The sequence below is a fragment of the Triturus cristatus genome, chromosome 9 (assembly GCF_964204655.1).
Source record: "Triturus cristatus chromosome 9, aTriCri1.1, whole genome shotgun sequence".
In the NCBI taxonomy this organism is placed as follows: domain Eukaryota; kingdom Metazoa; phylum Chordata; class Amphibia; order Caudata; family Salamandridae; genus Triturus; species Triturus cristatus.
Window position 1 is genome coordinate 1,049,693,683 of NC_140592.1, and position 27,592 is coordinate 1,049,721,274.

At 42.5% G+C, this 27,592-nt stretch overlaps 1 protein-coding gene across 4 annotated transcripts; it reads left to right on the top strand.

The window, feature by feature from the left end:
- The first annotated feature begins 1,950 nt into the window (after positions 1-1,950).
- Positions 1,951-27,418, top strand: SRP14 (signal recognition particle 14). 4 transcript variants are annotated; one of them, XM_085626913.1, is made up of 5 exons: positions 1,951-2,063; positions 23,340-23,412; positions 24,754-24,866; positions 25,849-25,881; positions 26,518-27,418. In XM_085626913.1, exons 1-5 carry the CDS (start codon positions 2,010-2,012, stop codon positions 26,605-26,607), a joined length of 363 nt encoding a protein of 120 aa, XP_085483039.1. In that variant the 5' UTR covers positions 1,951-2,009; the 3' UTR covers positions 26,608-27,418. The 4 variants fall into 4 exon arrangements, with proteins under 4 accessions (XP_085483039.1, XP_085483041.1, XP_085483042.1 ...); XM_085626914.1 differs by lacking the exon at positions 1,951-2,063 and adding an exon at positions 10,375-10,524; XM_085626915.1 differs by lacking the exon at positions 25,849-25,881 and having other exon boundaries at positions 1,995-2,063.
- Positions 27,419-27,592: the final 174 nt, after the last annotated feature.

Consider the following 27,592-nt stretch of genomic DNA (forward strand, 5'->3'; position numbering starts at 1 on the left):
CAGTGATTCTGGAGCTGTATTGCCTTTAAACCTCCTGACTAGGAATTCTGCCCAATCTTGATCTTGGACATTTGAGTTTATGACGTTCAATGGCCTTTTTAGGTTATTTATTGTTTCCCAGAAGGTGCTCGAGTTGGTTTGCCTTGCACTTATCAATCATTTTGTCCAGATAGTCACATTCCTATTTCTTTTTTCTTCCTATAACTCTTTTTTGTATTCTTTCCTCATGCGACGTACATTGTCCCATGTGGTTTGATCGGGGGCAATTGCTCTTATTTGACTGACTGCTTCCTTTAATTCTCGTTTCATAGTTTGCGTTTGACATGATGTTGTATTGCGTGTTTTTTTTGGTTTGGCTCATGTCTTTGAACGCTCGACATTAATGATGTCAATTTTGATGTGAATTCTGTCCAGGAATTTATTGTGTTGGTTTTCTCTTTGCAGCTGAACATTGTTAGTTCTTTCACTGTGTTATGTAGATCCTGGAGAGTGTTGTTTGTCCATTTAAGTCGCTTTAGATAAGTCGAGTTTATACTTCCAGCCACTTCATGATAAATTCACCAAAGACTGATTTACACACCTCAGTCTAGTAATTATAAAATATACAAATAGTTTCTCACATAGATGTACAATAGCAAAGCTGCTAATAGCAGGCAACAAAGACTTAACCTTTCAGTACAAAATATACACAGTAGTCAAATTGTTTATTTCGGAATATAACATTCCTTAAAAACATACAGTTGAACACATTTTCTCTGATCGACACAATATAATAAGTCATGATAAAAAATGAGATAAAAGCAACAATCATAGTGTGCTATTGCTTACAAAGAACATTAATTCATATTATTATCTTAAAATCGATAAAGAAGAAAAAGTAGCTATAACACCCTTGCAATCAAGAGGATGCAGGTTTAAGGTGCAAATGCTTTTAAAACAATTGAAATATATTCTATAAAATCATGAGTCGAATAGCACTCAATACACTAAACAGAGAAGAGGGGCTGCAGGTAATATAATCATCTACCGTTTAACAATGGCACTTCATTATGCTTTGTATCATGTGTCTAATACACTTGTAAGGGCCTCCAGCTGAAAATTGCACTCAATTTATACTCTCACGTGTAACATAGCAACAAATCTTATAGAACCAGTTACGCATTAGAATTTTAGACTGTTTTACTTCCTCATCAGCCCTACAGCGAATAGCTAACTACTCATAGTAATCATAATGTAGGGGGTGATACAGACCAAAAATTGGGCTGACAGTATCCACAGAGTAGATCTTCGGTGGAGACTAGCAATGATGGAATCCCAGAAAACGGATTTCAATTGCTTTTCCGAAGTTGAGGTAAAGAGCGAGAATCAGACCAAAAACTTTCAAGACCTAATTTGAAGAACCACGATTGAATATGCCTGAACCATGGAAAATGATGTCCTTGCCAAATCCAAGAATTCAATCACAGCCTTCCTATATATATGGCATAAGCTCCTCTACAGTCCAAATCCCTACCTAGTAAAGGAGAGCCCTTAGCAATGTTATATGTTCTACTCTGTTCAGTGCTACATCAAAGAACATGGAAACAAGGGGGGTACTTTTTGGGAGATGTAGAAGCGAACATACTGAGTTATTCTTGCTCTGTGTAAGAGATTAAATGTTAGCAGATCCCCAGATTTCCACACCATATCCGCTGCGGATTGAGCTTTTAACTTTTAAAGATCAATACACATTCTAATTTCCTCTGTTGCAGACATAAAGCCCTTTGGAATGAACTTTGGGACTGCTCACCATGAATTTGGTCATGATAGCATTAATCTCTAGACCATTGATAGGTCGGGCCAGTATGAGCAAGCTGCACATGCTCTCACTTGCGAGAGTATTGATTTAAATAAAGGACTTTGATCCTGCCTGCTGATTTCCACAGGTTGACTCCAGTGCTGTTCTACTTTGCTTCTTCTCAATTGGTTAGCGCGGCCGATATGTCACTTCTGTCCCTATCTGAGGAGCAATGACCAAGTACGGATTAAGTTCACTTGATAAGTGCCCATCTGCTACGATCCAGGTACGATTACTTCTACCCCCCACCCATTTCCATTCTGGCACTGTGCTTCGGAAACCAATTACTCTCCTCCCGCTGTCGCTTGCCCCGTACCTCTCCCACCGGTCCCACTGTCAGGGGGTGTTGCTTGTTTTTTTCTGTTATGTGTTTCTGTGAGTGTGTCAACATTACATAATTGTTCCTCGTATATCACACCTTTGAAAATTAGCATCTGTACGTTTAAACGCCCACTCGCCACCTCTCCCTCTACAGCCACCACCCTGTACTTGGACAGTGGGTGTTATGACTTTTTCCCCTTCAGTTCTTCTCTTGTAAATTGTTCTCTCTGGACATCCCTGCTCACATCGACAAAGCAAGGGTTAAACCTGTGATCTAGCACATGGCTCAGACAGGAGGAAGCCATTCCCTCTTCACAGGAGACGGAGTAAAGCCTTTTGGTTCCCAAGCACTGTGAGTTTACAGTTGCTCCCCCCGCCATTAGCTCCTAAATATCATGTCCGGAACTGGAGGAAAGGTGAAAACCACAAAGGCAAGGTGAGAGCTGGTGATGGGGTGCAAGGGGGTATCGCTGGGCAGATGGGGAAGGCAGGCTCTTCGAGGACACCTCTGTGCGCTGCCACAGGGTTGGAAGCGGTTGGCTGCCCGACGGAGGAGTCTACCCCTTTCCCTACTCAGCTTTCTCTGCTCCCTGTTCAGCCAGAAGACTGCCCGTGGTAGATCAGATCTCCAGGTGCCTGACTGCAGCAGAGACCCTTCTTCTGAAATGTATATTCATGTGGCAAATCCATGTCCTCCGCCAGAGCCTCTAAAGCAAAGGGCCATTTACTTGCCCACTTTAGTGCATTTTCCACAGAGCTCAGCAGTCGAACCCAGATCAATATTCAGACTGTATTTCCATTCACTTTTTCTTCCTGTGCCTGTTAAAAAATTATTTATGATCATTAATAGCAGATTAATTTTTAGAATATTCCTGTTCTCCATGAGGATTACTATTTTATGAATTTCTGTATGGCAGCATCCCCTTTTAGTTTCTTTGTTTTGATTTCTTTGATTTCTGGTTTCTCTCCTGTGGACGTCTCATAGCGAGTCCATGAATCCTGCCAGTGTTTTGTTTTTACATTTCTGTCTTTGCATGCATGTTTTCCACCTGTCTGTATGGGAAAATATGGTTAATTAAAATGGGAGACCATGGTAGGAAACAAAAAAAAGATAAACCTTGTGCAACATAAGCTGTGTTCTAATAGGTGAACCACCAATAACTATTAAGACACACTGGCCTGCAAGTTTTGAAATGATATAAAATGTATAAAACGTAGTAGAGACTCCTATAGGCACTTTGAGTCCCTTAAAATGCGGTAAATAGCTGCTAGATTACCCTTTGCCTTGCGTGACATCTGCATCCTGTAGTGAGGAAATTTAAAATACGGCCCCAGCTTTGCTCATAAACACCACTACGCTGTTGCCCTCACTCAGGCCCCTTCAACATTCATAGCGTTTCTTTCACGTTCTATACTGTTGCACATATTACACGACCTTTCTTTTTCCCCGAGCTAAGTCCATTCTGAGACCCGGCTCGAAGCAACTAATTCCCCAGATAACCATCTATTGACCCTTGGTGACCGTTCTTGGCCTCTGCAGTTGTTTTACGAATCACCATCTTCAACACGCAAACACGTCCTGTCGTAAATTAATCCAACCTAGGAATGGCTATGCCACCTGACCTATAGGGTCGGGGAGAGAGCACGACCTTAGGGAAGGAATTTCTATTACCCATTATCCTGTATCTTGTACAAAGAATGTTTTCTTGTGGATGATTTGTATTTTTATTGCACCTTGTGGGGGTAGTTGCTTTAGGGGATTCAAGCGCTACAAAAGACTGTGAGCCACAAATTGAAGTGGCAGTCTCCTGATAACCTACCACTGATGTACTTCTAGGACAACTGTACCTAGCTGCAGCTAATAAATTGAAGTTCCTATGCCAGACAGAGTGTTCCGTGTCTCTGTAATTTGGAAGGCAAACTCAGAAGATTTCAGGCGTACCCTGCGCCGCCAGGCTTAATGAGCCTGGTTCTTCAGTAGTTACTAATATTTTTATTGTGTTTTATGTGGCAATGGGAGATTGAGTGGTCTACCCAGAATCTAAAGATGTTAAGTCGAAGAGGGGACTTGAAACTGGTTCCCCCAGTTTCAAAGTCGGCGGCTCATTTCTTCCCCACTACATATTACTTTCTCATCAAGAAACCTCTCTCTGTCCCTCTCACACAAATGTAAACTAATAGCCGCGTACACATACGCACACACACGCTTTTCTCTGCTTCTCTCTCTTACACATAAGCAACATACACACATGAAAAGGAGGTGGGGTTTGGTGCAGATTTAGGAGCTCTGATTTCCTGTTTTTGAGAGATAAAGATCTATCCAGCTTGTGGCCTCTCTGTTAACAGCATGTTCAGCTTTATCGACAAAACTTGCTTGCAATTTTTCACCATCTTTGCCCCCAAAATAGACCTGTAAAATTATTTCTCCATCTATAATTAGACTATTCCTCCAAGGGCCCTGAAGTAGGTCTGCACGCTATCGATTTAATATCTAGTGTTATATCCAAATGTGCTGCCCTTGCTTGGTACCAATTATCAACAATAGAGGGTTCTGGCCCTTAATCAGTAAGGCTAGGCCATTTACATAAGCTAACAACAACACGCATGCCAGTACTGATACTCACTGAACAAATTACTTCATCAAATCACACAGGACACTCATAGTGACCGAAAAAATAGATTTTTAATTCTTTAGGGATTTTGAAATTCAATTTCGTCAAAAAACATTATCTAGTACATACAGTAGTCCATTAATCCATTTTTGCATAGGCCACACTAATTCCATCACATATATAACACATATAACATGAAATTGTTACATATATTAGACAACACCTGACATAACTTTTAACAGAAAAAAATCATACAATGATATCTGAACAAGCTCAGGTTCCAAATTTCACAAAAACATAAAAAGCGGCACAAATAAAAGACAAGAAAGAAAAGAAAGAAGCCCAAAAAGGGTTGTAAGATTTTTTTGCAATATTTCTTTTTGACATAAGAACACAGCCCCAATGAGGGCCCTAGTCAAACAGTGTATTGTTCAGGTAACCAAGGCAATTATCTCCATAGTGATTCAAAGGGTTAGTCTCAATCATGCAAAAAAGAAAACGGTTAACCTGATCATAAGCTCAAGTTCACTTGTTTGGTCAGGGTTTAGATCAATGCATTTCAAACCCCTAAACAACTTTAAGCGGGGTTCTCCTCAGGACCTGGAACACAAAAGAGCTGAAAAAAGAGACGAGAAATAAGTGCTTGTGTTATCACTTACAGCATCAATCATACAAGGCACACCTGCCCTATCTAATGAAACTCTAATTTACCTTGTGTGAAATTGTCCAATCTCTAGAAAAACAGTATGTGTGGCTCTTTACTTAAAAACTGCGGAAAGGGAATAAGAAGAACAGGGAAAAACTGTGTCTGTTTGTTAATCACATGGATGAAGGGAGAAGTGTTGTAGGGGTGCATATGGCACTTACTTTGAAATCAATCCAGGATTAAAGCAGTATCTGGTTGAATTATCTTTGACGGTTTTTGGAGGGCGCGCTGTGTTTCGTAGGTTTTGGAAAAAGAGAAGAAAGAAACATGGGTGATCTGTCACTTAGACATTGCTTTTAAGAGAACCAAGGAGGTGTGGTACTGCCATACCTTTTCAATAGCGGCTTTTTCTTAAACGTGAGCGTGGGGTTTTAAACGAAGCGCCGAAACCTCTTTGGTTTTTCTTACTGAAATAGAGGGAATCAGCCTTTGAATATCTTCGTAAGCACCATATTTTAACCGAGAGACATGCTTGGTCCCAGAGCATATAAACTCCCCAATTAACAGCCTTGACTGCTTAATTATGCAGATTTTTTTAAAACCCGGCTGCATGTAAAATTAATGTGTCTATCCTCTTTTTTTCTTGGTTGCACCATGCTGGCCATTCTAATGAAATCAGCATAGGAGAAAGGGTCTGATTTGCAGCAAAGCAGGTTGGCAATCTGTCCTTAGTGGGAGTTACAAAAGAAGTAAATGCTTTAATTTGGTTCTCACCTACCACTCCCAGTGTCATTTGGTTCACTTTGTGATGTTTCCCAAGTTTTCCTCAGGCTGTCCAATCAGCACATCCCCCAGGGAGCCCCAGCCTGGCTTTAAACAGGCAACTATCCACCCCCAAGCCTTTCAAATGTAAACCTTATCTAACAAATGCCACCCAGCGCCAATGAAATAACACACATCTGCATATACGCTGGGTCCCATGTTTCCTGGGCTGATGGATTATTTATCTTGCAGCCCCTTATAAAGAAATGTAGTTCTTTGTTTAATATTTATCCTGTTCCTGATAAGCAAATACTAATGTTGTATTGGAATGCTTTAGTGCTATTTATGTTTTTGGTGATTTACAAGGAGACAATCTGTTGTGAAGCAAATTTAGAGGGATGCATGCCGGATGAATGAAAAGCAATGGTCTGACAGCAAAAGAAGTCAGCTCCTCCCTCTCCCACCAACCACGTCCCTGCAATTTCGATCGAAAAGAGCTATTAAGCACCCAGCACTGGCTGCTTTATAGCGCTTTTTAAAATCATCCCGGTTTCCACCCCCAACTGCCCCTCCTCCATTAGCCCCCCTCCCCCCCCCAACTGCCAAAGCTTGCCCATGGTTGAGATCAATTGACTTAGCCAATGCTTGTTTTTACAGTAGGCATCAAAGTTAGTCAATAATTGTTACAGGCCACTGATATTAAGAGAGTGTTGTCTGCAACTAGAAGTGCAGGGACACAGACCCTTTGAGCTTTGGTGAATCATTATTACATTCAAGTAGGGCCCTGATAACATAATTTACGTAGAGGGAGAAGAGTGTGGGGGCTAACAACACACACCAGTCTCACCCCTCTGCATATAGGGATACAATGGGTAAATTGTTCCAGTGAACCCCAAAGGACTTGAGCATAATTTTCATGATGTAGTCTTATTAATTGAATAAGGCCATCTGGAACTCTCATCTCTTTAACCGAAGCCCACAGTAATCCCTTTAGGACTCGATCGAAAGTTGCCCTAAGATCTACAAAGGCAAACATTTTTTTATATTTTTTTATAATTCTTTTTATTAAACATATTCGACAGAACTCACCATTAAAAATCATGAGCTAGCGACATTACAAATTCCACATTTCCAATCAAGTACTGAATATATCAAGTCACATTTACAATATAAGACAGTTCAAGGGGTTTCAAGAGTGTCAGAGTCAGTCCTGGGAGAAGGTGGAATACAGATATCGTCTCTGTACCGATTCCAGCGCCCCCACACCTTACTCCATTTACCAGGGCACCCGCTTGCCACATAGACCAATCTCTCCCTGAACATACACCAGTCTAGGTCTTCCTCCCACTTTCCTAGCGTGGGTGGTGGAAGTGCCCACCACTGCTGTGCTATGTTCCTTTTCGCTATCATGAATGCCAAGGTTGCCCATTGTGTTGTGTACGAGTTTACAAAGGCAAAATTAAGTGGCCATCTCTCAGTTTTGTATGCTTCCAGGCAATAACAATAAGCCTCAAAACCTGATCTACAGTGCTTACTCTTGATCTAAATCACGCCTGGCAAGGTGACAGAATCCCCATGGCCTATAGCCATTCTGTGAGTTTATTTAAAATCTGCCTTGCATGGACCTTCTGTAGAGTGTCCAGGAGGCTGATTGGTCTATAGTTTCCTGGATTATGTTGGTCCCCTTTCTCTAGGTGGGAATTATCTCTGCACCTTTCCAGGTGTCGCGGTTCGGTGCTCCTGAGGCTATCGAGTTACATAATTGATCAATGTATGGGCCCCAAATTGTTAATCATGGCGCAATAACTCTCTTGAAATTTTATCAGACCCAGACATCTCTATGGCTAACTTTGGTTCCTCTAAAGAGAATAGGATTCTAATAAGACAATCTCTTTTTAGGGAGTTACTTCCCCAGTAAGAAGGGGCTACAGAAAGTGAGTAGTCATCATCAGTGATATTTGAATACAGCTAAACTAAATGTTCTACCCAATCATTCGAATTCAGGTAACATTCAAAATGTGATTCTGAGTCCTTACTCCCCATTTTCCAAAAGGTCCTTTTATCTCCTGAGCTTGCTGCTGCCTCAATTACCTTGTTCCAATTTAAATCATCCTAGTTATGCGGGACTGCTGTCAGTGCTTTCTAGTACTGGGCTCTGGCTGAACGTACCTCAACTTGAGATTTGGACTTTAATGCTTTTACTAGGACTTTTTTCGCTCTACGACAGTATTTCTTGTACCACAGGTTACTCTGATTGCTTTTCGTTCAAGGTGCTATTGGGTTCCATGCAGGCGCTTTGGTTAAAAGCATTTTTAAAACTCCAGCCACATGTATGTCAAATAAGGGGATATCAGTAACAGGGAGATTAATGAAAGAAGCAAAAACCATAGAGTATGCATTGTCAATATCAGTTTGGGTCTCTGCTTTCCCAATGTCAAAGGCCATTTGATTGAACTACGGTCATTTCCCTCCACTGGTACTATAGTTGGACCTTAGGGGACACATATCTCTAATCAGTGACCCTGACAGCATTAACTGTAATGGATAATGATCACTATCTTCCCTTTCATCCATTCTACAGTCAGCCATGTTATCCCACATAGTGAACACCATCAGAAAATAATCAATTTTTGATCTGGATAGACCTCTCTTAAAGGTAGACAAACCTAGCTTGTCAGAGTTACATCTGCCATTACAAGCCTGCAATCCATTAGAAACTGCAACAAGGCAACCTACGACGCTGCCACTGTACAAGGAATATAAAAATTGGCATTAAGGGAAGCTATACCCCAAACCTCATTCTCCTCCTCAGTAACCATATCATAGCCACAGTAATTTCACACATGCATGTACAGCAGCAAAGCATAGAAACAGAAAATATATAATAATGATATTCTGTTCAAATAAACTCTGCATATGGAAAGCAAACATAGAGTCTCTCTGTGCTTGGGTTCACCGAAATGTATCTAATTTCTTGCTCATAATTCCTCATACTAATGATACATCTTAATCATGTTCAGACGGGTTTTCTGTCTTTTAAACATGGCTACAAATGTATCTAGATGTAAGGGCTTTAATCTAGGTAGGTGCATCCCTCCAGCCACAGAACATATTTTCTAAGAAGTGGGAATGGTCGGAGACTGGGTATCAGCAAAAAGCCTTTCCTTTTTTTAAATCATTTTGAACGAACCACTACGCATTTGCTTGTCTTGTATAGCTAAGTTTACGTTATGTGGCTTCAATGAGATGACATTTGATGAGGCACATAAAATGCATCAATGTGAAAAATAGTTGTAGTGTTCTGTATTAGTTGTATATTACCTTTACTATTTACATTACGTGTACTTTAGTATTTTCTCTGTGTTTGTATCATTCCATGATTTATTCTAGAATTCATTTCTAATTGCTAGGAGAAAGATCAGATCCTCTGGGCTTTCTCCTGAGCAACTGGCGATGGCTGTGGGTCCTTTCACTTGGAACTTATAATCTTGAAATAAACTCTTCATTGAGGCAAAACGATGTTTTCGGTCTCCTGTGTCTGCTACCACGATAGCTTATTTTAGAAGTATGAAATATGAATTAAAATGAGGCTAATTTTCATCAAGACCGTTTAACTGTGGAACTTGAGGCAGGCAAGTTTCATAGAATGTTTAAAAAAAAAAAAAACAATAACAATTTTCTTTTATCCTTGTGTGCGCGCAAGGCTATACCACTTTGATTATGAATGGTCTATTTTTAATATCTTCTTTTGGGTAAAAATTAACCAAAATATACATGTATTTAGGAATCTTGCATCGTATTGCACAACATTTTCACCGGAAATCTTAGACCACCATCCGATCCAGCTCCTTCCCTCTCACGGCCGCTGCTTTATAGCATTTTCTAACCGTGCTCTTTCAGTAACGCCAGGATTTTAGAACCCCTTTCATTCTAACTGCCCGATACCCGTGGCCCGCAACCCAGTCAGAAAATTGTTCCAGCAGGACTAATGGTAAACACGAATACGTTTGCATAAATGGGCATAAAAAACGAAAGCCCGGACCCTCAAGAGTGCACTTTAAAAAGCTTTATTTTTTTCATAATATAAAAACTTGGCACTGTTTGTATACGTCAGAAATGAATAGTATCTCTTAAACGTATTAAATATCAGGGTAAAGCTGCCCGGTCTCCTATTTCAACGAACAGCTCTGCCCACCATAAGATGGCGGACAGTAAACCGCGACTCTGTACTTCTTCCATTTCCGCCTCTTTTGCTTCCGGTGACTTTGAATGACTGGCTCATCGGTTGTAGTACTGTACCGGGTGAGCGTGCACTTGTGAGGATGGTTCTGTTGGAGAGTGAGCAGGTAAGAGATTAGGCGAAGGAGACGAAAACAAAAGAGGGCACCAAGGAGGTATGGTGTGGAGACGCACTGGAATCATGAGTTACATTATAAGAAAATAGGATTCAGTTAAATGTTATGGGACGGCAAAGGGAAATGAAGTGCCTCCGTATGGGAAGGATGAGTGATATATTAAGCAGCGGGGAGATCGGATTAAGATTTTTTGAGGGGGCAATGGGTGCCACAGCTAGGAGATTATTTATAAGCTGGACTCTAAATCCACACAAACCTAATTGAAGGGGGCACTTTAGGAGAGGAGAAAACTTAACAGGCTAGCGGGATGCCATAAAATAGTGGAGGGGATGTGGAGTTTAGGCAACGTGACCAGATTTTTAAGACGGAAAACCAGGATATGCCACAGACATGGCAGCGTCTTTTGTCGCGGAAAGGCGGCAACAACACAGGGCACCGACATAAGTGTTGCCGCGATATGTACTCCGAGGCATTGGTTGCAAGAGAGTCTGTATTAAGTGCACACCCAGTCAATTCCATGGTACGCGACAAGTAACGTAGCTTCCCCAAGCACAGTAATTATTGTTGATCTGTATATAGAACAAGCATTTACAATGCAATGGTCTCGGCAATATTATAGGTAGAGCTATTGGTATTGCTAATTATTTTTTTAATCATTTTTGTATCCCTAATAAATGGCATTGTCATTTCTATTGGCATTAGCTTTTTTTTTGCATATGTGATACCTATTGCATTAGCAGAGAGTGAGGTAGTGAGATAGAGAGTGAGGTAGTGAGATAGAGAGTGAGGTAGTGAGATAGAGAGTGAGGTAGTGGGATGTTGTGAGGTAGTGATATATAAGCATAGAGTGATGTGATGTAGTGAGATAGAAAGAGTGAGGTAGTGAGAGAGAGTGAAGTTGTGAGGTTGTGGTTTATGTTTTTGTTTTTAAAACATTTAAAGAAACGGCATTGTTATTTACAATGTCGATAAGCTTAATCACTCTCAAATGCGAGACCTATTGCATTTGCGCCCACACACAGAGCCACACACACAGAGCCACTCACATAGAGCAACCCACACACAAATAGAGCCACCTACACAGTTATCCACACACAGAGCCACCACGCATAGAGCCACCTACAAAAAAAAGCCACACACACAGAGCCACCCACACACACACAGAGCCACCCATACACACACAGAGCCACCCATACACACACAGAGCCACCCATACACACACAGAGCCACCCATACACACACACAGAGCCACCCATACACACAGAGCCACCCATACACACACACAGAGCCACCCATACACACACACAGAGCCACACATACATACACAGAGCCACATACACACACACACACACTGAACCACACACCCACATACAGAACCACATAGAGAGCCACACACACACACACACACAGAGCCACACACATACACATTCATCTTGGGAGCCAAAGCAGAAGTGGCACCCACTTCACCTCCTGTTTAAATGTTAACTGGTCTCTTTGTTGCTTGTGGCTGTACTTGCATGTGAAACTGGTACCAATGGTGTAAAAACCTTTGTCCATGCAGTTTTAATATGTAAAAATTACAAACTAATTAAGCAATACCATCACTAAATGCACCGCATTATGATGCATAATGTGCCTTGTATTGCCCCATAATTTAGTCAATCCTGCAACATAATTGGCTCCTTTCCTGTTGCATAATTCAAATGGCTTTGCAGGTACCATATTGCACCAACATCACTACGAGATTAATGGGGAGCCTTAACCGTCCCGAATGTAATATTGGAATTTTTTTCAAGCAGATTACATAAAAAATAGCATGTACGCTCTCGGCAGTGCCACTAAACTCACTAAGCTATCCCTGCACCATAAACTTCACAGAAGTTCTAAACTGCACTTTTTTTTGCATCCGATTCCTGTCTTGTTAGTTTCAGTACCGTCTCTTCATCTATTTGCTGATGTAAAGAAATACAAATAAAAGCATGTTTTCTAAGAATTCTTACAGCACTCCAGAAAAGAAAGACATTAAATCTGAAACTGACAGGAGGTAGTAACATCCTGTATTTCAAAGCAGGGAAACAACACAACTTAATATCAGCCTTGGCAACACAAAACAAAGCCCCCATTTGTGAGTGTAAATGAGGAAGGAGCTCTGACAACGCAGAGTAACGTACTGCCCCTTCTGCAAAGTGCTGCAGCGCCTCGCCAAGTGAAGGAAGCGCTATACACATTTTCATAGCATATAATCAAAGCTTGTCCCTTACTTTAGTGTTTGTCTGAGGCTGCACACGTACTTGTCTGACAATATTGAGTTTACTGGGTGAATGTAGCTGATTTCGGGATGTGTGGCTACAAAGGCTAGTGCATCTTCCGTTCCTCCTGAGCTTGAATAGGTGAATACCAATTAGTTGGCATACCTACTCCTAGACACCGCCAACAGACCTGTTCAATTCACATCCCTCTGAATCAGTCCGTGCTGATAACGTTAGTCTGAGAAATTAGCACTTTGCGAACCCACTGTATTGCGAGACGCACTTAATCTTTCAAAGCGCAATGTGTTCCATCAAATTCCCCATGAACATTTCGCCTGCATTTTAAAGGTGACGTTTTAATTAATGCACGAAGTTGCGTCGAAGCAGAAATAACCCTGGTAGAATGAAACTGTGCTCTTCAGCCAGAGTAGGAAGAATCTTCCTAAATGGAAAACTAATTCAGTCTGATTAAACTGAAAACATAAAATAATAATACTTAAAAATAAAAATACACACATCGTCAATGGATGACTGCAAGAGCGTTCCCCTTTGTGCAACTCAACTGAGAAACATATACACTGACTTGCACATTGTTGTAGAACAGTGAACAATGAACTGCTTCTTGGTACTTAACAGCTGGCACAGCATACGTAACTGTAAATTCCACACTATATTAATAAAATCGAAGGTGTAGCGCTAGGGTGCGATTGGAAAGCGTGACGGGCGCTATATATATATTAACATCAACAGAAGTAAATGGTAAGAAAAAATGCTACACCATGTACTCACATTGACCTTCATGTTGTGCTTATTCCATAGTCCGGGGGACGCAATGGCTGCAGAAGACCCCATACAACACCCAAATTCACCTTCAAGTTTCTGCGAGCCCTCCTCTGAGCTGGCAGGCAGCCTGGAGGGGACGGGACACTCCCCTTTCCCTCCCCTATTGAGCTCCGGAGCGCGCACTGTAGGGGTTTGTTTGTGAATGAAAGGACCTAATGGCACTATAAATCCAAGCCGGCTTCCTCATTGGTTGTCGCTATCTAAATACAAATGAAGGGCGGGGCTTACCACATGGCTCTTAGAAGCTCCCTGATGGGAAGCCTGTAGTGGTGAGGAGGGGGGGTCATCTCCCCCTCTGTTGTCATCACAAGCTGAGTGTATTTGGGAGCAGGAGCAGCCGCGCTTTTTTCACCGGATGTCATCGCCAAATGTGTCACACTCAGTGCTCTGTCTTGTTCCACGGTCGCCTCCTTTTAGTGCCCTGCTTAGCCCTTGCCAGGTCAATGGGGTGGGGGTCAGTTTCTCCTTTATTTGTACCCATAATTTCTCCTGTTTAAAAGTTTCATATTGGCAATTTTATATAGAGGGATCTTGGCCCGCCTCCACATCTCATTAGCACTGCGGTGGGTGGCTCCACACTGCCCTTTGGCCCCGTCTGCACCCAATTCCCTGCCTCCTGCCCCAGTCTTCACTCCCACCCACCAGCCTGCCCTCGCTGACCCCTCCAGGCCGCCGTACCGGGGTTCCGTTCCCACCCCCGCTCGACCTGCAGGGGTTCCCCGAGCTTGTTATCGGCAGGTCACTGAAGGGCAGCGCTCAGACTCACACCGGTGTGTTTCGGCTGATTAGCGCCTTCTTCCCGACTCTGTGCCTCTTCCCGACATTTCTACCAGAGTAGCGCCAGCGCTGGCAGCGCCCATGGGAGCTGCTCCCGCCTGGCCTCCGTCGGCACTAGCTCATTAGCATACAGCGCCTCAGCACGGCCGGCTCATTAAATGACCGGGGGGGGGTCGTTCTAGAGGGCAGGATGCATGCTGCAACGCGCCATGTGTGAAGCACCACACGAAACATGACATGAACAGACGTTAACAAGCAGCTTACCTTTTCATAGTGCCAAACTTTCCGCTCAAGGCGCTTCTTCCAAAGCAGACAGACGCCCTCATTTGCAAGTAGCAGCACTAACCATGACCCTTTATATACAACATGCCACCAAATTAATAATCTGCAATAGGTGCATTTTTCACCGGTGCTTAATTTGCACAGGAATGCGAATAGTGCCCAAAGGTTTTCACAGAAGTGCAGCAGCGCCGTTGTGGAATGACGCGGGTGCCGTATCTCAAGGGTGTCTAATAAGCCCCCCCCTTACCAATGCCGTGCCAGGGCGGCCATGGACACTCTGCGCTCGGGCAGCTTACACGCTGCGGCCTGAGGCCAGTTGGGGGGGGGGGGGGGGGGGGGGGGGAAGGGATCGCTCCTAAGATAAGCACTCCACGGAGCCCCTGGGGGTGCGCCTGGCCTTGGCACAGCTATAGACTGGAGTCGAGCTGCTTCTGAAGGAGAGCGGAGAGGGAAACGGACCGCCTGGCACTGCTCGAGCACTGCGGGCAAACCTCTGTAATGGCGGCGGAGTGCGGTGTCTGCGCTTCTTCGAGGCTCCTTGTTCCGTATCCCGTATTTGAGTGCTATATGCCTAATCGGCGGACTCTTGGAACAAGAGACGAGAGTAGGGGGGCGAAGGACAGAAAGGCAGGGAGATAAGCGAGCATCTATGGAAAGAAAACACACACCGCTGCCTTTCTCCGAGGCAAAGCAGAAATGCCTCGGAGAAACGCAGTGGCGTTTTCGGATTCGGGGGTGTGTTTCTTTTTCTCTCCTCTTGCCATTGGCTAGAGGAGAGAAAAACACGCCTAAAAAAGGGCGTGGCTAAAAAGTGGAAAGAAGAGCACGGAACACGCCCCCGAATCTGAAAAAGACGGAGCCTATTTGGAGGGACGGCTCTCTTCTCCAATGGCTGGCCTCCGTTTAGGAAGCCAGCCAATGGAGGAGAGGCAAAAAGAGAGGCGGGCTAAATAGCCACTCTAAGAATCATAAGATCTCCGGACTTCCGGTTCTGCCTTCGGCAGACCGGACGGTCCCTCGACCTAAAAAAGTATATCTGACTAATAGAGCATCAAATAAGTCTAAGCTCGTATATCCCAAGCATACTTTAACTCTCCCCGTCTCCGTTCTTTCTTTATAACACACGTTAAGGCTACTGTTTACACCACTGTAAATCCACCTACAGTTTGCACTGGAAAGCTATGCAACATTTTACTTTTTAAATGTATTTCGTGATGTTTCATTCCTAGGTAAAAGACATTGCAATTTACAACGCTGATAGGAATAGGTCGAAGTCTGGCAAATGCGAGACCTACTGCATTGTAAATGCTTATTATCGAGCAGGGCACCAGACCGGGATGCCCCCTGCCGACAATTATTTTCGCTCTAGCAATAGAACCTCTGGCCTGTGCACTCCGTCACCAGACATTAGACTGGAGCATCAGTGCACACAACCAATGGTACATAATCTCGCTCTATGCAGACGATGCGTTGATTCATCTACACGGTAATGAGACTGTACTGCATGGCCTGATGAAGTTGTTGGATCGTAAATTGGGGGTAAATCCCTTTTATTCACCATGACACCCATGTCCTCAGAACAAAGGCACAACCTGCCACACGCTCCGCTCACTTGGTCCTGTGACTCCATTAAATATCTGGGGGTACACGTTTATCACTCACAATTGAACATAGATGGCAACCTGGGCAGGGTGATTACCAATGCACGTTCCTCTTTAACGTTTTTTCGACGGAACTACCGCTCTCCCCTATGGGGCGTAGCCGTATCTAAAAGGATGTTGCTTCCCAAACTATTGTTTTTGTTTTTTGCGGCTCTTGCCCTTCTGTTGTCCTGCAAATTGTTCAGAGACTTTAAGTCACTTCTACATCTCTTATTTGGGGTAAGTCCAGAATTCGGGTTTTGCTCTCCAAACTTTATGCCCCACTCTCGGAAGGGGGACTGGAAGCCCCCAATTACCAACATTTTTATGTGGCTGCACAACTGCATAGCCAATGAGCTGGCTGGCTATGTTGTACAATTCTTTAAGGATGGACACAGCATCCCCCTTAACGACTCTTAAGGAATATTGGGACACTGCACTTTCAATAACACTCACTGTCAAACAGTGACACAGAGCCTAGGGTACCCGAAGATGATTTCCTCAAATTCCAGACTGAAGTACACACACTTTAATTATCTTTATCACACATACCTTTACCGCCCCTCCCCACAGATTGGCGCTCATGTACCCCAACTCACCCGGCGTCTGTCCACGTTGTTGCGACAGGGGCGTAACAAAGGCCCCCGCGGTTCCTTTATTTGCACCTCAGCCTCTCTGCCAAGTGGTTTCCCGTGATGCCTTGGCTAGAGTCACACTTCCACTGGCGCATACAGCTAAGCTTACTTCTACCCCTCGGGTAGTTAAATGCCTCTTTCCTATTCCTCCTCTCTCCGAGTCCTCTCTTCCACACCTGGTGACCTCCCTCACTGGGGTCTCTTGCCTGTCTTTTCTCTCTTGGAGTAAAGGTCCCGGAGAGGACTGGATAGCAGCAGGTATTCTGGCTAAGAGTCTGAGAGAGACAGAAAGAGACCTATGTGAAAAGAGTGACGGGTGGAGAGGCAGTGAGCACATAGGGGCAGTGAGACACAATGCTTGAGAAGAGAGAATAAGGAGTGAGAGAGCGTGCTAGTGCGAAAGAGTGAGGGGGAGAGACAGAAAGAGATGGAATGCGAAAGGCAGAAAGAGTGAAAGAACACACTGCACACAGAGACTGGAGAAAAACTATAGAAACAGGAAACAAATTGCGGAAGGGGGAAGAAAGAGGTAGAGACATGTATAAAGAGCCCGAGGTGAAAACAGAGTACAGCGAGAAAGAGGCAGAGAGACATAGAAAGATGCCGATCGGGGAAAGATGAGGTAAGGTAGGCACAGAGAGAACGCATGCCTGAAAAAGTGGAAGAGCAAAAAAAAAAACATGAAGCGGGAAAGAAAGAGCGCGCACGAGAGAATGTGGACTTCAGAGATGTTCTTGTGACAGGAGAAAATGCAAAGGAAAGATGCCAGCTGCTGAAGGCAGCCAGTCACCCTGCTTCTCTGCATTGGCATGAGATGCCAGCTGCTGAGGGCAGCCAGTGACTCTGTTTCTCTGCACTGGCACTATGAGATGCCTGCTGCTGAAGGCAGCCAGTCACCCTGCTTCTCTGCATTGGCATGAGATGCCAGCTGCTGAAGGCAGCCAATCACCCTGTTTCCCTGCACTGGCACGATAAGATGCCAGCTGCTGAAGGCAGCCAGTCACCCTGCTTCTCTGCATTGGCATGATGAGATGCCAGCTGCTGAAGCCGACCAGTCACCCTGCTTCTCTGCACTGGCATGATGAGATGCCAGCTGCTAAAGTCAGCCAATCACCCTGCTTCTCTGCACTGGCATGATGAGATGGTAACTGCTGAAGAGCGCGAGGGAGGGACAGGGTGACCAAGAGAGAGGAGGGACAAGTCTCAGGTGAGTTGGTAAGAGAGAGTGAGATGACGAGACAACTGGTAGTAGTACTACTAGTCCAGTCACCCACTATATATTGTGTTGAGTTCAGTGTTCAAAGTGGGTGGATTCCGCAGGGCATGGCGTGCCTCTACCTCTTTAATGCGATCCATGATTCCCCCACTTTTTATTCAAAAAATCCATCCCAATACACCATAAATAGCCAAGGCCCACATATAAGGCTCGGCGTTCATGGCTGTTGGGGACAGGCGGGGCGGACAGGAAAGGAAAACTGGCTCTTTTTTCTTTCTTTCTTGCCCAGAGAAGACCAGGGCAGTGTCCACTTCTTCCCTTTCTGTCTCGCTCCTCCTTACTTGCTGAAAATCATGAATTCAGCAAAATAGCTTTTACCCTCTCTTTTCTCTCCTTTCCTTTATTTGTTCCCCTGTAAAATGGATCAAAAAAAGAAAAACGCTGTCTGGAAATGTCGTCTTTTTCTGACATTTTTCTATTCCAAAGTGCAGCCTCGGGATGGAGAGATTTTTTAAAAAAAAAAATACAACAAATAAAGGGCTAAATAAAGCAAGACATAGTGGTCGCAAAGTGGCCAGATTGGTTTTATTCACACACTTTAGCGCCACTTTACAACGTTTACCAGTAAAGCGCTATTTTCGTTTTCTCGTCTTTCTTTGAACAGCATTGTTCCCCTTAGTTGGGGAAGCACATCATTCCTGAAGGGACTGCAATACCTAGTTAATGTGTAGAGTGGAAAATGTTTAATGTGTTCATTATAAACTGTTTTCCTTATTTTAGTTGATTTGCGTCCAGGGATGTGGTCTTTATAAACCAAACAGCTTACGTTTTGTAAGGATATAAGCAATGGACATTGAAACGGTTCACTTCTAGGCCCTGTAGTCATTTCCTTAACTTTTCAAGCAAAAACACTCATTGATTTCTGAATAATGAGTGTAAAAGCATTAAGGTTACCACGTTGTTCCTGCTTAAATTTCACATGCTTTACTTAATCTTGCATTTCCTATGAATGTTTGCTTTTTCCAGGATGTTGTTTTTTTTTTTTTTTTTTCAGGCAGGATATTACTCTTGTCTAGTGCATTAAGTCGCACCCAGGTGTTCATAGCACAACAGGATTTGGTTGTAGATGAAGGCAGTGCGAGTTTCTCTCAGTAGAGCAGTCTGGTGTTCAGTGGGGGAGGGGATGTGGCACTATAGCCACAGCTGCCGATTTTGGAACTGGGGAACCAGGTTCAGCCTTCATGACCAGTCCACCGGATTTCTCTCCTGAAGGAGGACATTCCCATGCTAGACCTAAGAAGGCACCGCAAGACCTTAGAAGCAGCAGGTCGACCCTTGTGCTGACAAGTGTGCGTTAACTTTGATGGCCTGTCCAACACAATTCATACTGAAGTGTACCTTCAGTCTTGCGGGTAGGCCTACGAAGCAGCACACCCTAGAGCAACAGTGACTCTGTCACTGAGGTCACAGGACCCTTGTAACCAGTCCGCCTCACCCATTGGTACCTCCATTGGCCTTGTTACAGCAGTAGTAGTGCAACTCACCAGGGACCGGCAATGCAGGATCTGCACTCACACCAAACTAAGTTTGCAAAATTCACTGTCTCTCTGCTTCATGCACGAGCACTTTTAACTTGTGCTGCCTGCTTTGGGGCCACTGGAATTATACAGCTATGGGGGACAAAATTATGCTGCAGTGTTTACTAAATTATGCAGCAAAGAAATGGCTGCAGCGTAATGCGGTTTATTTTCTGATACTTTATTATTTTGACTTTTTACACATATTAACTGTCTTTGCAAAGATTTTGCCTCATTAGTACCAGTGTAACATACAAATGAAGCAGTGAGAAAGGTGACCAATCAACCTTTGCAAAGGGCCCTCTACTTCACAGCAGCACATGTCACATGTTTTAGTAACCTGTGATCCGTTTGAGCTACAAACAATTTATTAGGTATAATCGTCACATTATGCAGCATATTATGTGACAAATATGGCAGAGCCATAATTATGTGGAATACATTTGCAAACTATGATATTTCGCCATTCATGTTTCAACTGCTCTTGTGGAAAAGGGCAAGGGAAGTTCTGATGACAGAAACTGCATGGCTCGGAGACAGATAGTTTGTGATTCCACTTTTGAGCATATGTGGGACATTCTGTGATTGGAAATGTATCCCACTTTGTGAATGTATTTTAATGTGAATAACTCATATTAAACCTTTAAAAAACATGTGCATCCATTGGTTGAATTGAATTATGTAATAAGCTGTAACTGGTCAGTGAAATGCTAAACAAATACTAGAAATTGTGATGTCCTTCTCTTTCTGGCCACACCTCTGCCTCTGCCCACTGATCCAATCCTCTGATTTTCCGCCCAGAGTTCCCCTATGTTTTTTCCCCCCACTTCGACCACTGGTTGAGTTCAGTTATGTTCTCTCTTCAATTCTCGACAGTGGGGGCTGCTTTTATTCAGGGACCTGGGCCCCGGATTTGCTTGCATGCCATTTGCAAGACTCTAGCCACCACGAGCTGTACACCTATCATAAAATAAGCCTTACTTTTGTGAAATTTTGCAGATGTCAGCCTGCGGCCCTGCAAGGGTATTTGATTTATTGATGCTTCTTTATTGGAGGGTCCGGTGTCTCTGGATGGGGTGCAGCACATGAAAAACTTGACAAATGGCTTTTTCAACAGCCATTCACCATTACAGCCTGCTGGGAACTATGAAAGTGGACAAACGGCAAGACCCAAATGTCTTCAATCCCATGCTTCCTGTGGAGGAGCAGTGTTCTGTTAATATGGCATTGTTAATTTTTCATTGTGCTGAAAATACCCAATCGTGCTTCGCATACACACATTCAGAGTAAATTGTGCATGCCCCTATTTCTTTTTTCTGCAACATTTGTATATTAGGCAATATTTCAGTGACTATTTTTCTCCAGCAGTGATGTAGCATAAGTTCCCGCATTGCGGGGGTGCAGAGCTCCAGGGGGCCCCCTCAGTAAAAGTGGTAGGTGTCGTGGAGGGGGCCCCCTCCATCTACTTTGCAGGGGGGCCCCCTCAAGTTTCGTTACGTCACTGTGTTGCGATACAGATGGCACGTTCTTGCATATGGTGTGGCTTTGCCCTCAACTGCCAGCGTATTGGTATGAAGTGGCCGACATGCTATCTGAGGCCACAGGCACAGTAATCACAGCACAATGCTCACACCTTCGGCTGGGCATTACAAAGTGCAAACGCACAGTGCAAGACTCAAAATAAATTCATAGATTTAGCATTGGGTGTAGCCAGACGGAGGTTAGCTATGATCTGGAAATGGAGGTCTGCGCCACACATTTAACTGTGGCTTGCTGACCTTCGCATGGCGTTAGTGGCCGAATGTGAATTGTCACGATGCAAAATCGTGAGATGCCCAGCCCCCCTCAAACCCAATCTCTTCCTCCCCTCCCCCTCCTGGAGGGAATATCTACCATTAATTGAATAGAAAGTGCACTGTGTTCGCCCTCATAGAGAATTTAACAGGGATATCCTGTGCTTGCACCTATGTAGCGTGCGACAACGATCTGCGGTGACTGTACCTTCATAAGTGTCCCCCCCCCCTTATCCAATCTCTTCTATCATTTTTGTGCTATCCTCAGGCGAATAGATTAATGTATTGGTGCAATGACACCAAACCAGCCCCCCCGAACGTGGCAGTGGCTAGACTGTATCTTACCGTCCACATGATAGTAGTTAAAATAGCGCACACCATATATCATGTTCACTATTAGTTGCCCAGGGTACTTCCATCGGTATACAACAGACGTTATTGTGTTTCTTTGTTACGTTGATTAATGAAACTGCAAGGGACTACAACATCATTAACACTAAATTGCTGTTTTTGTCATACAGTAGTATTACACTGTTGCAGTGAAATAAGTGTAACTCTCATTGTCTTCAGAGTTGTGCAACTTATATTGAAAATCAATAAAAATAGTATTTAAAAAAAAAACAAAGTGCCAATCTGGATGGGCCAAAGTTAAAAGTTCAGGCAGACTGCAGTGGAGTGTAGGTCAAATGCAGTCCCAGATTAGTCCCGCTGAATTTTTACCATTTCAAGTTTTGTGCCAAGAGTCCTGTTCGCATTGGAGGGGGCTGTGAGGAGCAATAAGTGTCGCTGGAGGCTGCTGGCTTGACGCAAAGAGTTGGCCCGGCTTCAAGGATGGGTGGGCTGCCACTTTATGATTAGCCCTGTAAGTTTTTAACCTTAACCCCTACGATCATGAAATTGCCTTTTAAGAGGCACAATTGAGTTCACATTAGCCGTCTTAATGTTTTTAATCTGCATAAGTGTCCTTGCATGAGTTGATTAATTGTATACAAGTTTGAGTTGTAAATTTTATTTGTGTATAAACTGTGACAATCCGTACGTATGTTTAGTAACGCTTTTCTGGCACGAGGCACACAAGTTGTCTGACAGGACTGTAAGACTTGTATCTTTGCAGTCAGTCTTACCCCCACATTTACTCCTTGAATTCTTACCCTTTGCTAAAAAGGAAACCAGCTGAATTCTTACCCTTTGCTAAAAAGGAAACCAGCTGTTTCGTAGTTTAGGAAAATGTTGGATGACATCTCCTGCTGCTACATTGGTCTTCTCTGTAGATAAGAGAAGTGCTTCTCTCCTCTCCAGTTGCCACGTGCTAATTTTAGTCTGGCTGAAGTATTCGATGGGAAGGGACCAAGATAATGAAATACAGCAGCTCCCAACACTCTGCTGCTGTATGTGCCCCCCAGTCCACACGTACTACCATAAAAAACAATGCATTAATCCGTAATAAAAGGAGTTACGCTGAAAAGGTGGTGAGGGAGGGACATACCATGGTTTCAAAGGGGAACCTCAAATGGTCATTATAGTTCCTCTAGTGTGGAGCTAAGTAGAACTTGGTCCAGTCTTTTTCTATTTTCAGGGGAAAAAAATAACAAAAATAGGACGGCGAATGGTGAGCATACTTTGAAGGTGCAACATCCAAACTTGTTCAGGATCTGTCCTGATAAATGTTGGAGAACTTGAGTTAAGTAGTTTAGTCATTTTTCAGTCTAAGGTATTTTATACTTTAGACGCTGACTCCTATATGAAGGGATTGGTTTAACACCAATCTTACTAAGGCTGTGTATTTGCTTGCAGTTTCTGACTGAGCTGACAAGACTGTTCCAGAAATGTCGGACCTCAGGTAGCGTTTACATCACCCTGAAGAAATGTAAGTAGAAATTTCCTGATCTATTCTTTTCGGATCTTTGCATTTAGAAATGTGTACAGAAAGTTTACCTTACTCTAACTAATAAAAACAATCGTCTTCTGTTTGAATATTTGAACTGGTGCAATACATTACCTTGAAGCAAAAGAAAATGTAATGTAATGTGTACAGTTGCCACCAAACAATAAAAAGGGTTACACACAAATAATCTTTTTTTATTTGCAAACTGGCTTTTCAAAATACACGGTCCACATACCATAGTCAGGTCAGCTTCATACTGTGATGAAGTATTTTGTCTATAAAATGTGAGCCATCCTATCTGCTTGGTATACACGCTTCCCACTGTTGTGAAATGGTAACTCAGTTGAATTCCCAGGTACAAATTGCAGTTAATTTCAACATTGAGTTCTGCCATTACCACACGCTCACCTCTGTTACAATTCATCCCGACCTCAGCTGTTATTCAGTTAAGACCCTGATGATCATTAGTGTTCAAATGTGTCCTTTGCTGTACATCTTCACAATCATCATTGCTTCACGGTTGGTGCACAAAACCTTAAATCTAATTACCAGGGGGTGGGTTTTATGTGATTTCACATAGGGTGGTAGAAGTACATCCTTTATGCCTGATTCTCAAGCTTTTGGAGCATGGAAATGAATTATTTGATGATACCAGAGGACATTTTGCTCTAATTCAAGCCAGCCAGAATGAGCGTTCTCTCCAGCTGAACTCGATAGTCAATATACAAAAGTGGAAGGATTTTTTGAAGCCGAGAGCCACGTGCTTTCACCCTTTGTCACAGTGTTAACATGGGAGCAGTAAAATTAGCGTTGAAAATAATACTCGCATTCTTTATTTTGGTGATTTGAGCAGAGGAGTTTAAAGGCCTGCTGGGCCATCAACGGGTCACATGATGTCACGTTGATGCTAGGCCACCAAAGGGTAATTCCTTAATTCTGAAATTTAAGCTTCGATTGACAAATCCATACCTTTTCTGGGCCCTGGTCTCCATCCAAGATTTACCTATTTCTGTTTTCTGAATGCACACAGTTTGGAATACTCTCTGATGTTGATGCGATTTCTATATTTGGTCTATTGTTATCTCCTATTCTTAGCCATCCCATCTCGTGATCCACCCTCAACTGTACCAAATCTCCCATAATTTCTCCCCTGCCCACACTTTAGTTTTTATCCTTACAGGTTACTGCAGAACATTGTGAACACTCGCAAATTAAATAGCTCTACATAAAAACCATACAAATACCTAAATGAAACAAATATAGTAGTATTGGAGGCATTTCTATGGCGGTCATTTTTTGTTCTCCTTTTTCTCTTTAATAAAGATGATGGACGTACAAGACCCATTCCACGAAAAGGTCATGTAGAAAACTTTGAGCCCGCTGATAATAAATGTCTTTTGAGAGCTACTGATGGCAAGAAGAAGATTAGCACAGTGGTAAGTAAAAATAGATGTGAGAATTTAGTTTTTATCTGCCTGAATGTTACTGTGTGTTATATGTTTGCATGTGGCTGAATTAAACTTTATAACCTATAAAAGGTAAAACTATGTAACCATTGAAAATGAAACTTTTTTACCCTATGTTTTTGCTTAGTCAAGTGGTTGTGAAAAACTGAAAATCAAATAGTAATATATTAGCTGGCTGTTCTGCCAGGTGCATGCTAGCTGATACGGTCTTCCATGGCAGCCGGACTAGCGGGGGAGGCATCACTTGTGACTCCAATTGACCAATCACAGTACTCCTCAATTAGTATTTGGTGCATTGGGAGACAAGACCAACAGGATGGTATGGTGTATTTTAAAAATGTGTGTAATGTACTGAATACATCACGTTCCGGTTGAAAGTCTTGGAATTCAATCTATGACTGAGCTTTTCCCCTCCCATCCCCCAAAACCCAGCGACCAGAATAAACTTGAATCCTCGCTGCAGTTAGTGTTTCATAAAAGATAAGATTGGGAACGAAGTAAGATCATTTGCAAAGGCAGTTCTAAGAATTTCAAATAAGGGTGTATCAAATGGGGTTCATATCTTGCTGTTGAGCATTAAAAAACCGAGGATAGTGTGGAGAATGAAATGGTCTTTGAAAGGTTGGATTGGTGCTGGCAGCTAATGTGTTCTGCAGTCTTTAGCTGGCCAGTAGAGCGCATTTGTTTGCCTTGCAAGTACATGATATATTGATTTGTTTTTTGTGAAGGGAGCTAAAAAAAAAGCATATTACTCACAACCGGACAGGCAAACAATGTCACAAAACTGTTTGGTGTGTGCTATAGATGTCGTGAAACTGCACCGTATAGGTATAATGCAATTTTAAGGTTAATGTTTACATATTCCAGGCCATGGTGATTTCAGACTGTAATTATGAATGCTAAAATTGATTGTAAGTGATTAGTATGTAATATTCTTATTTTTTTTCTACAGGTAAGTTCCAAAGAAGTAAATAAATTCCAAATGGTGAGTTGCAATGCCATTTAATGGCTCGTTCTATAGTTGTTGTGCTAGTCATTAAAAATGTATTTGCAGTTGACTAGCCTGTAGCCAAAGACTAACAGAGTATGAAGGTCATTGATTTCTTGGCTTACACTTGGCTCAGAAAACTGTGGTGCATTAAAAAATGTCACACCAGGCGATTGGCTTACAAATGCCTTTTTATCATAAATTTGTCTTGTACTGTTGGTGACTGCTGAGTTTAAGATGCTCTCTGATAGTATGTGAATTGGAACGGTTACAATATTGTTGCCTAGATTTACCTCTTCTATCATATTAGGTTTTCAGAAAATATGAATTTGCCAATGACATATTTGGGGAAAAGTGAATGTTTTTTTAATTAGCCTTTGATGATGTTTCTTGTTGTGGGTGATGCTATGCCACAGCAAAATGTGGTACTTTTGTTTCTAAATCCGATCTTACCTGTGAAGTTAAGTACAATGTAATTGCTTGAATTGAATGATGGCCTCAGGAATTTTAATGCTAAACGCATTCCACTTTCACTATGGGTTCTCATATCCTGTTTACTGTGTAACTGTATATTTTCGCCTTTTCATTAGATGGTTCAATAGAATAGTGGGTAAACATTTAATTTTGTTGCAGGCTTATTCAAATCTACTACGAGCAAACATGGACGGCTTAAAGAAAAAAGACAAAAAGAGTAAAAGCAAGAAAAGCAAAGCAACTCAATAATGAACTGGACTGATGTTGGCATTTTGGAGATGGACCAGATTCCAAGCCCTCAACCCCCACCTTTTTTTTTTTTTTCTTTCAACGCTATATAGTATCAACCTTTTACTTCACAGACCATGGCCATTTTTTAAAATTATTAAACTTTAATTTGTATTAAAAAAAAATTCATTGCTAGCTGAGGCCACTTACTGATTAAAGACTCCAAAAACATTGTTTGTTACTTAAGCCACTCAGAGTTCTACTGTTGCTGGAGTTTTTAAAACTTGTTTTTGCTGTTGGACAAATAAAATAAAGAACACCTTTGCTGGAGGAGCAGAGAATTCTTTGTTTTGGCCACCAGAGCAATGGAAGCGGTGTGAAGATAAAGAAGTAAAAGTAACCTGCAAGGCGGTCTTCCCGTTGTACCCACAAATCGTCTTGATTGATGAAAATTGATATAAAGTTATTTCCCAAAATGATATATAGCAAACACATTTTTTTCAAGTGTTCGCATGCGAGCACAAATGTTTTGTTTTCCTTTTAATGTTTGGATCTAAATAGTTGCAGGGATTTGTTGCCACACGGGTATTTAAAAAAAAAAAGACATTACAGTAGCATATTGCTGTGACTTATCGCATACATTATTTTAATAGTTTTGAAGCACGTATTCATTTTACCCAGTTTCATGTGTGGCAAAGACTTAAAGTATTGATTACACCTGTATCTGAATTAATTTACTAGGTTACAGAGCGGGATTGTGCTTTTTCCGGATTGGTTTGTCCATTTTTAAAGAAAAAACCATACAAAATTAATAAATATTTGAGCAAATTAAGCATTTTCTGATATTGAAATTCTTACCACACATTTGTATATGCGAATAGTTTTGTGTTGATGTCTGGAACATTTAAGGTACTGCCAATTGCAGCAGCAAAACAAATCCTGCACATTGTGAATTGTATTACACATAGCCATTACAATCTGATTTGTCACATTGTGAAAGCTGAGT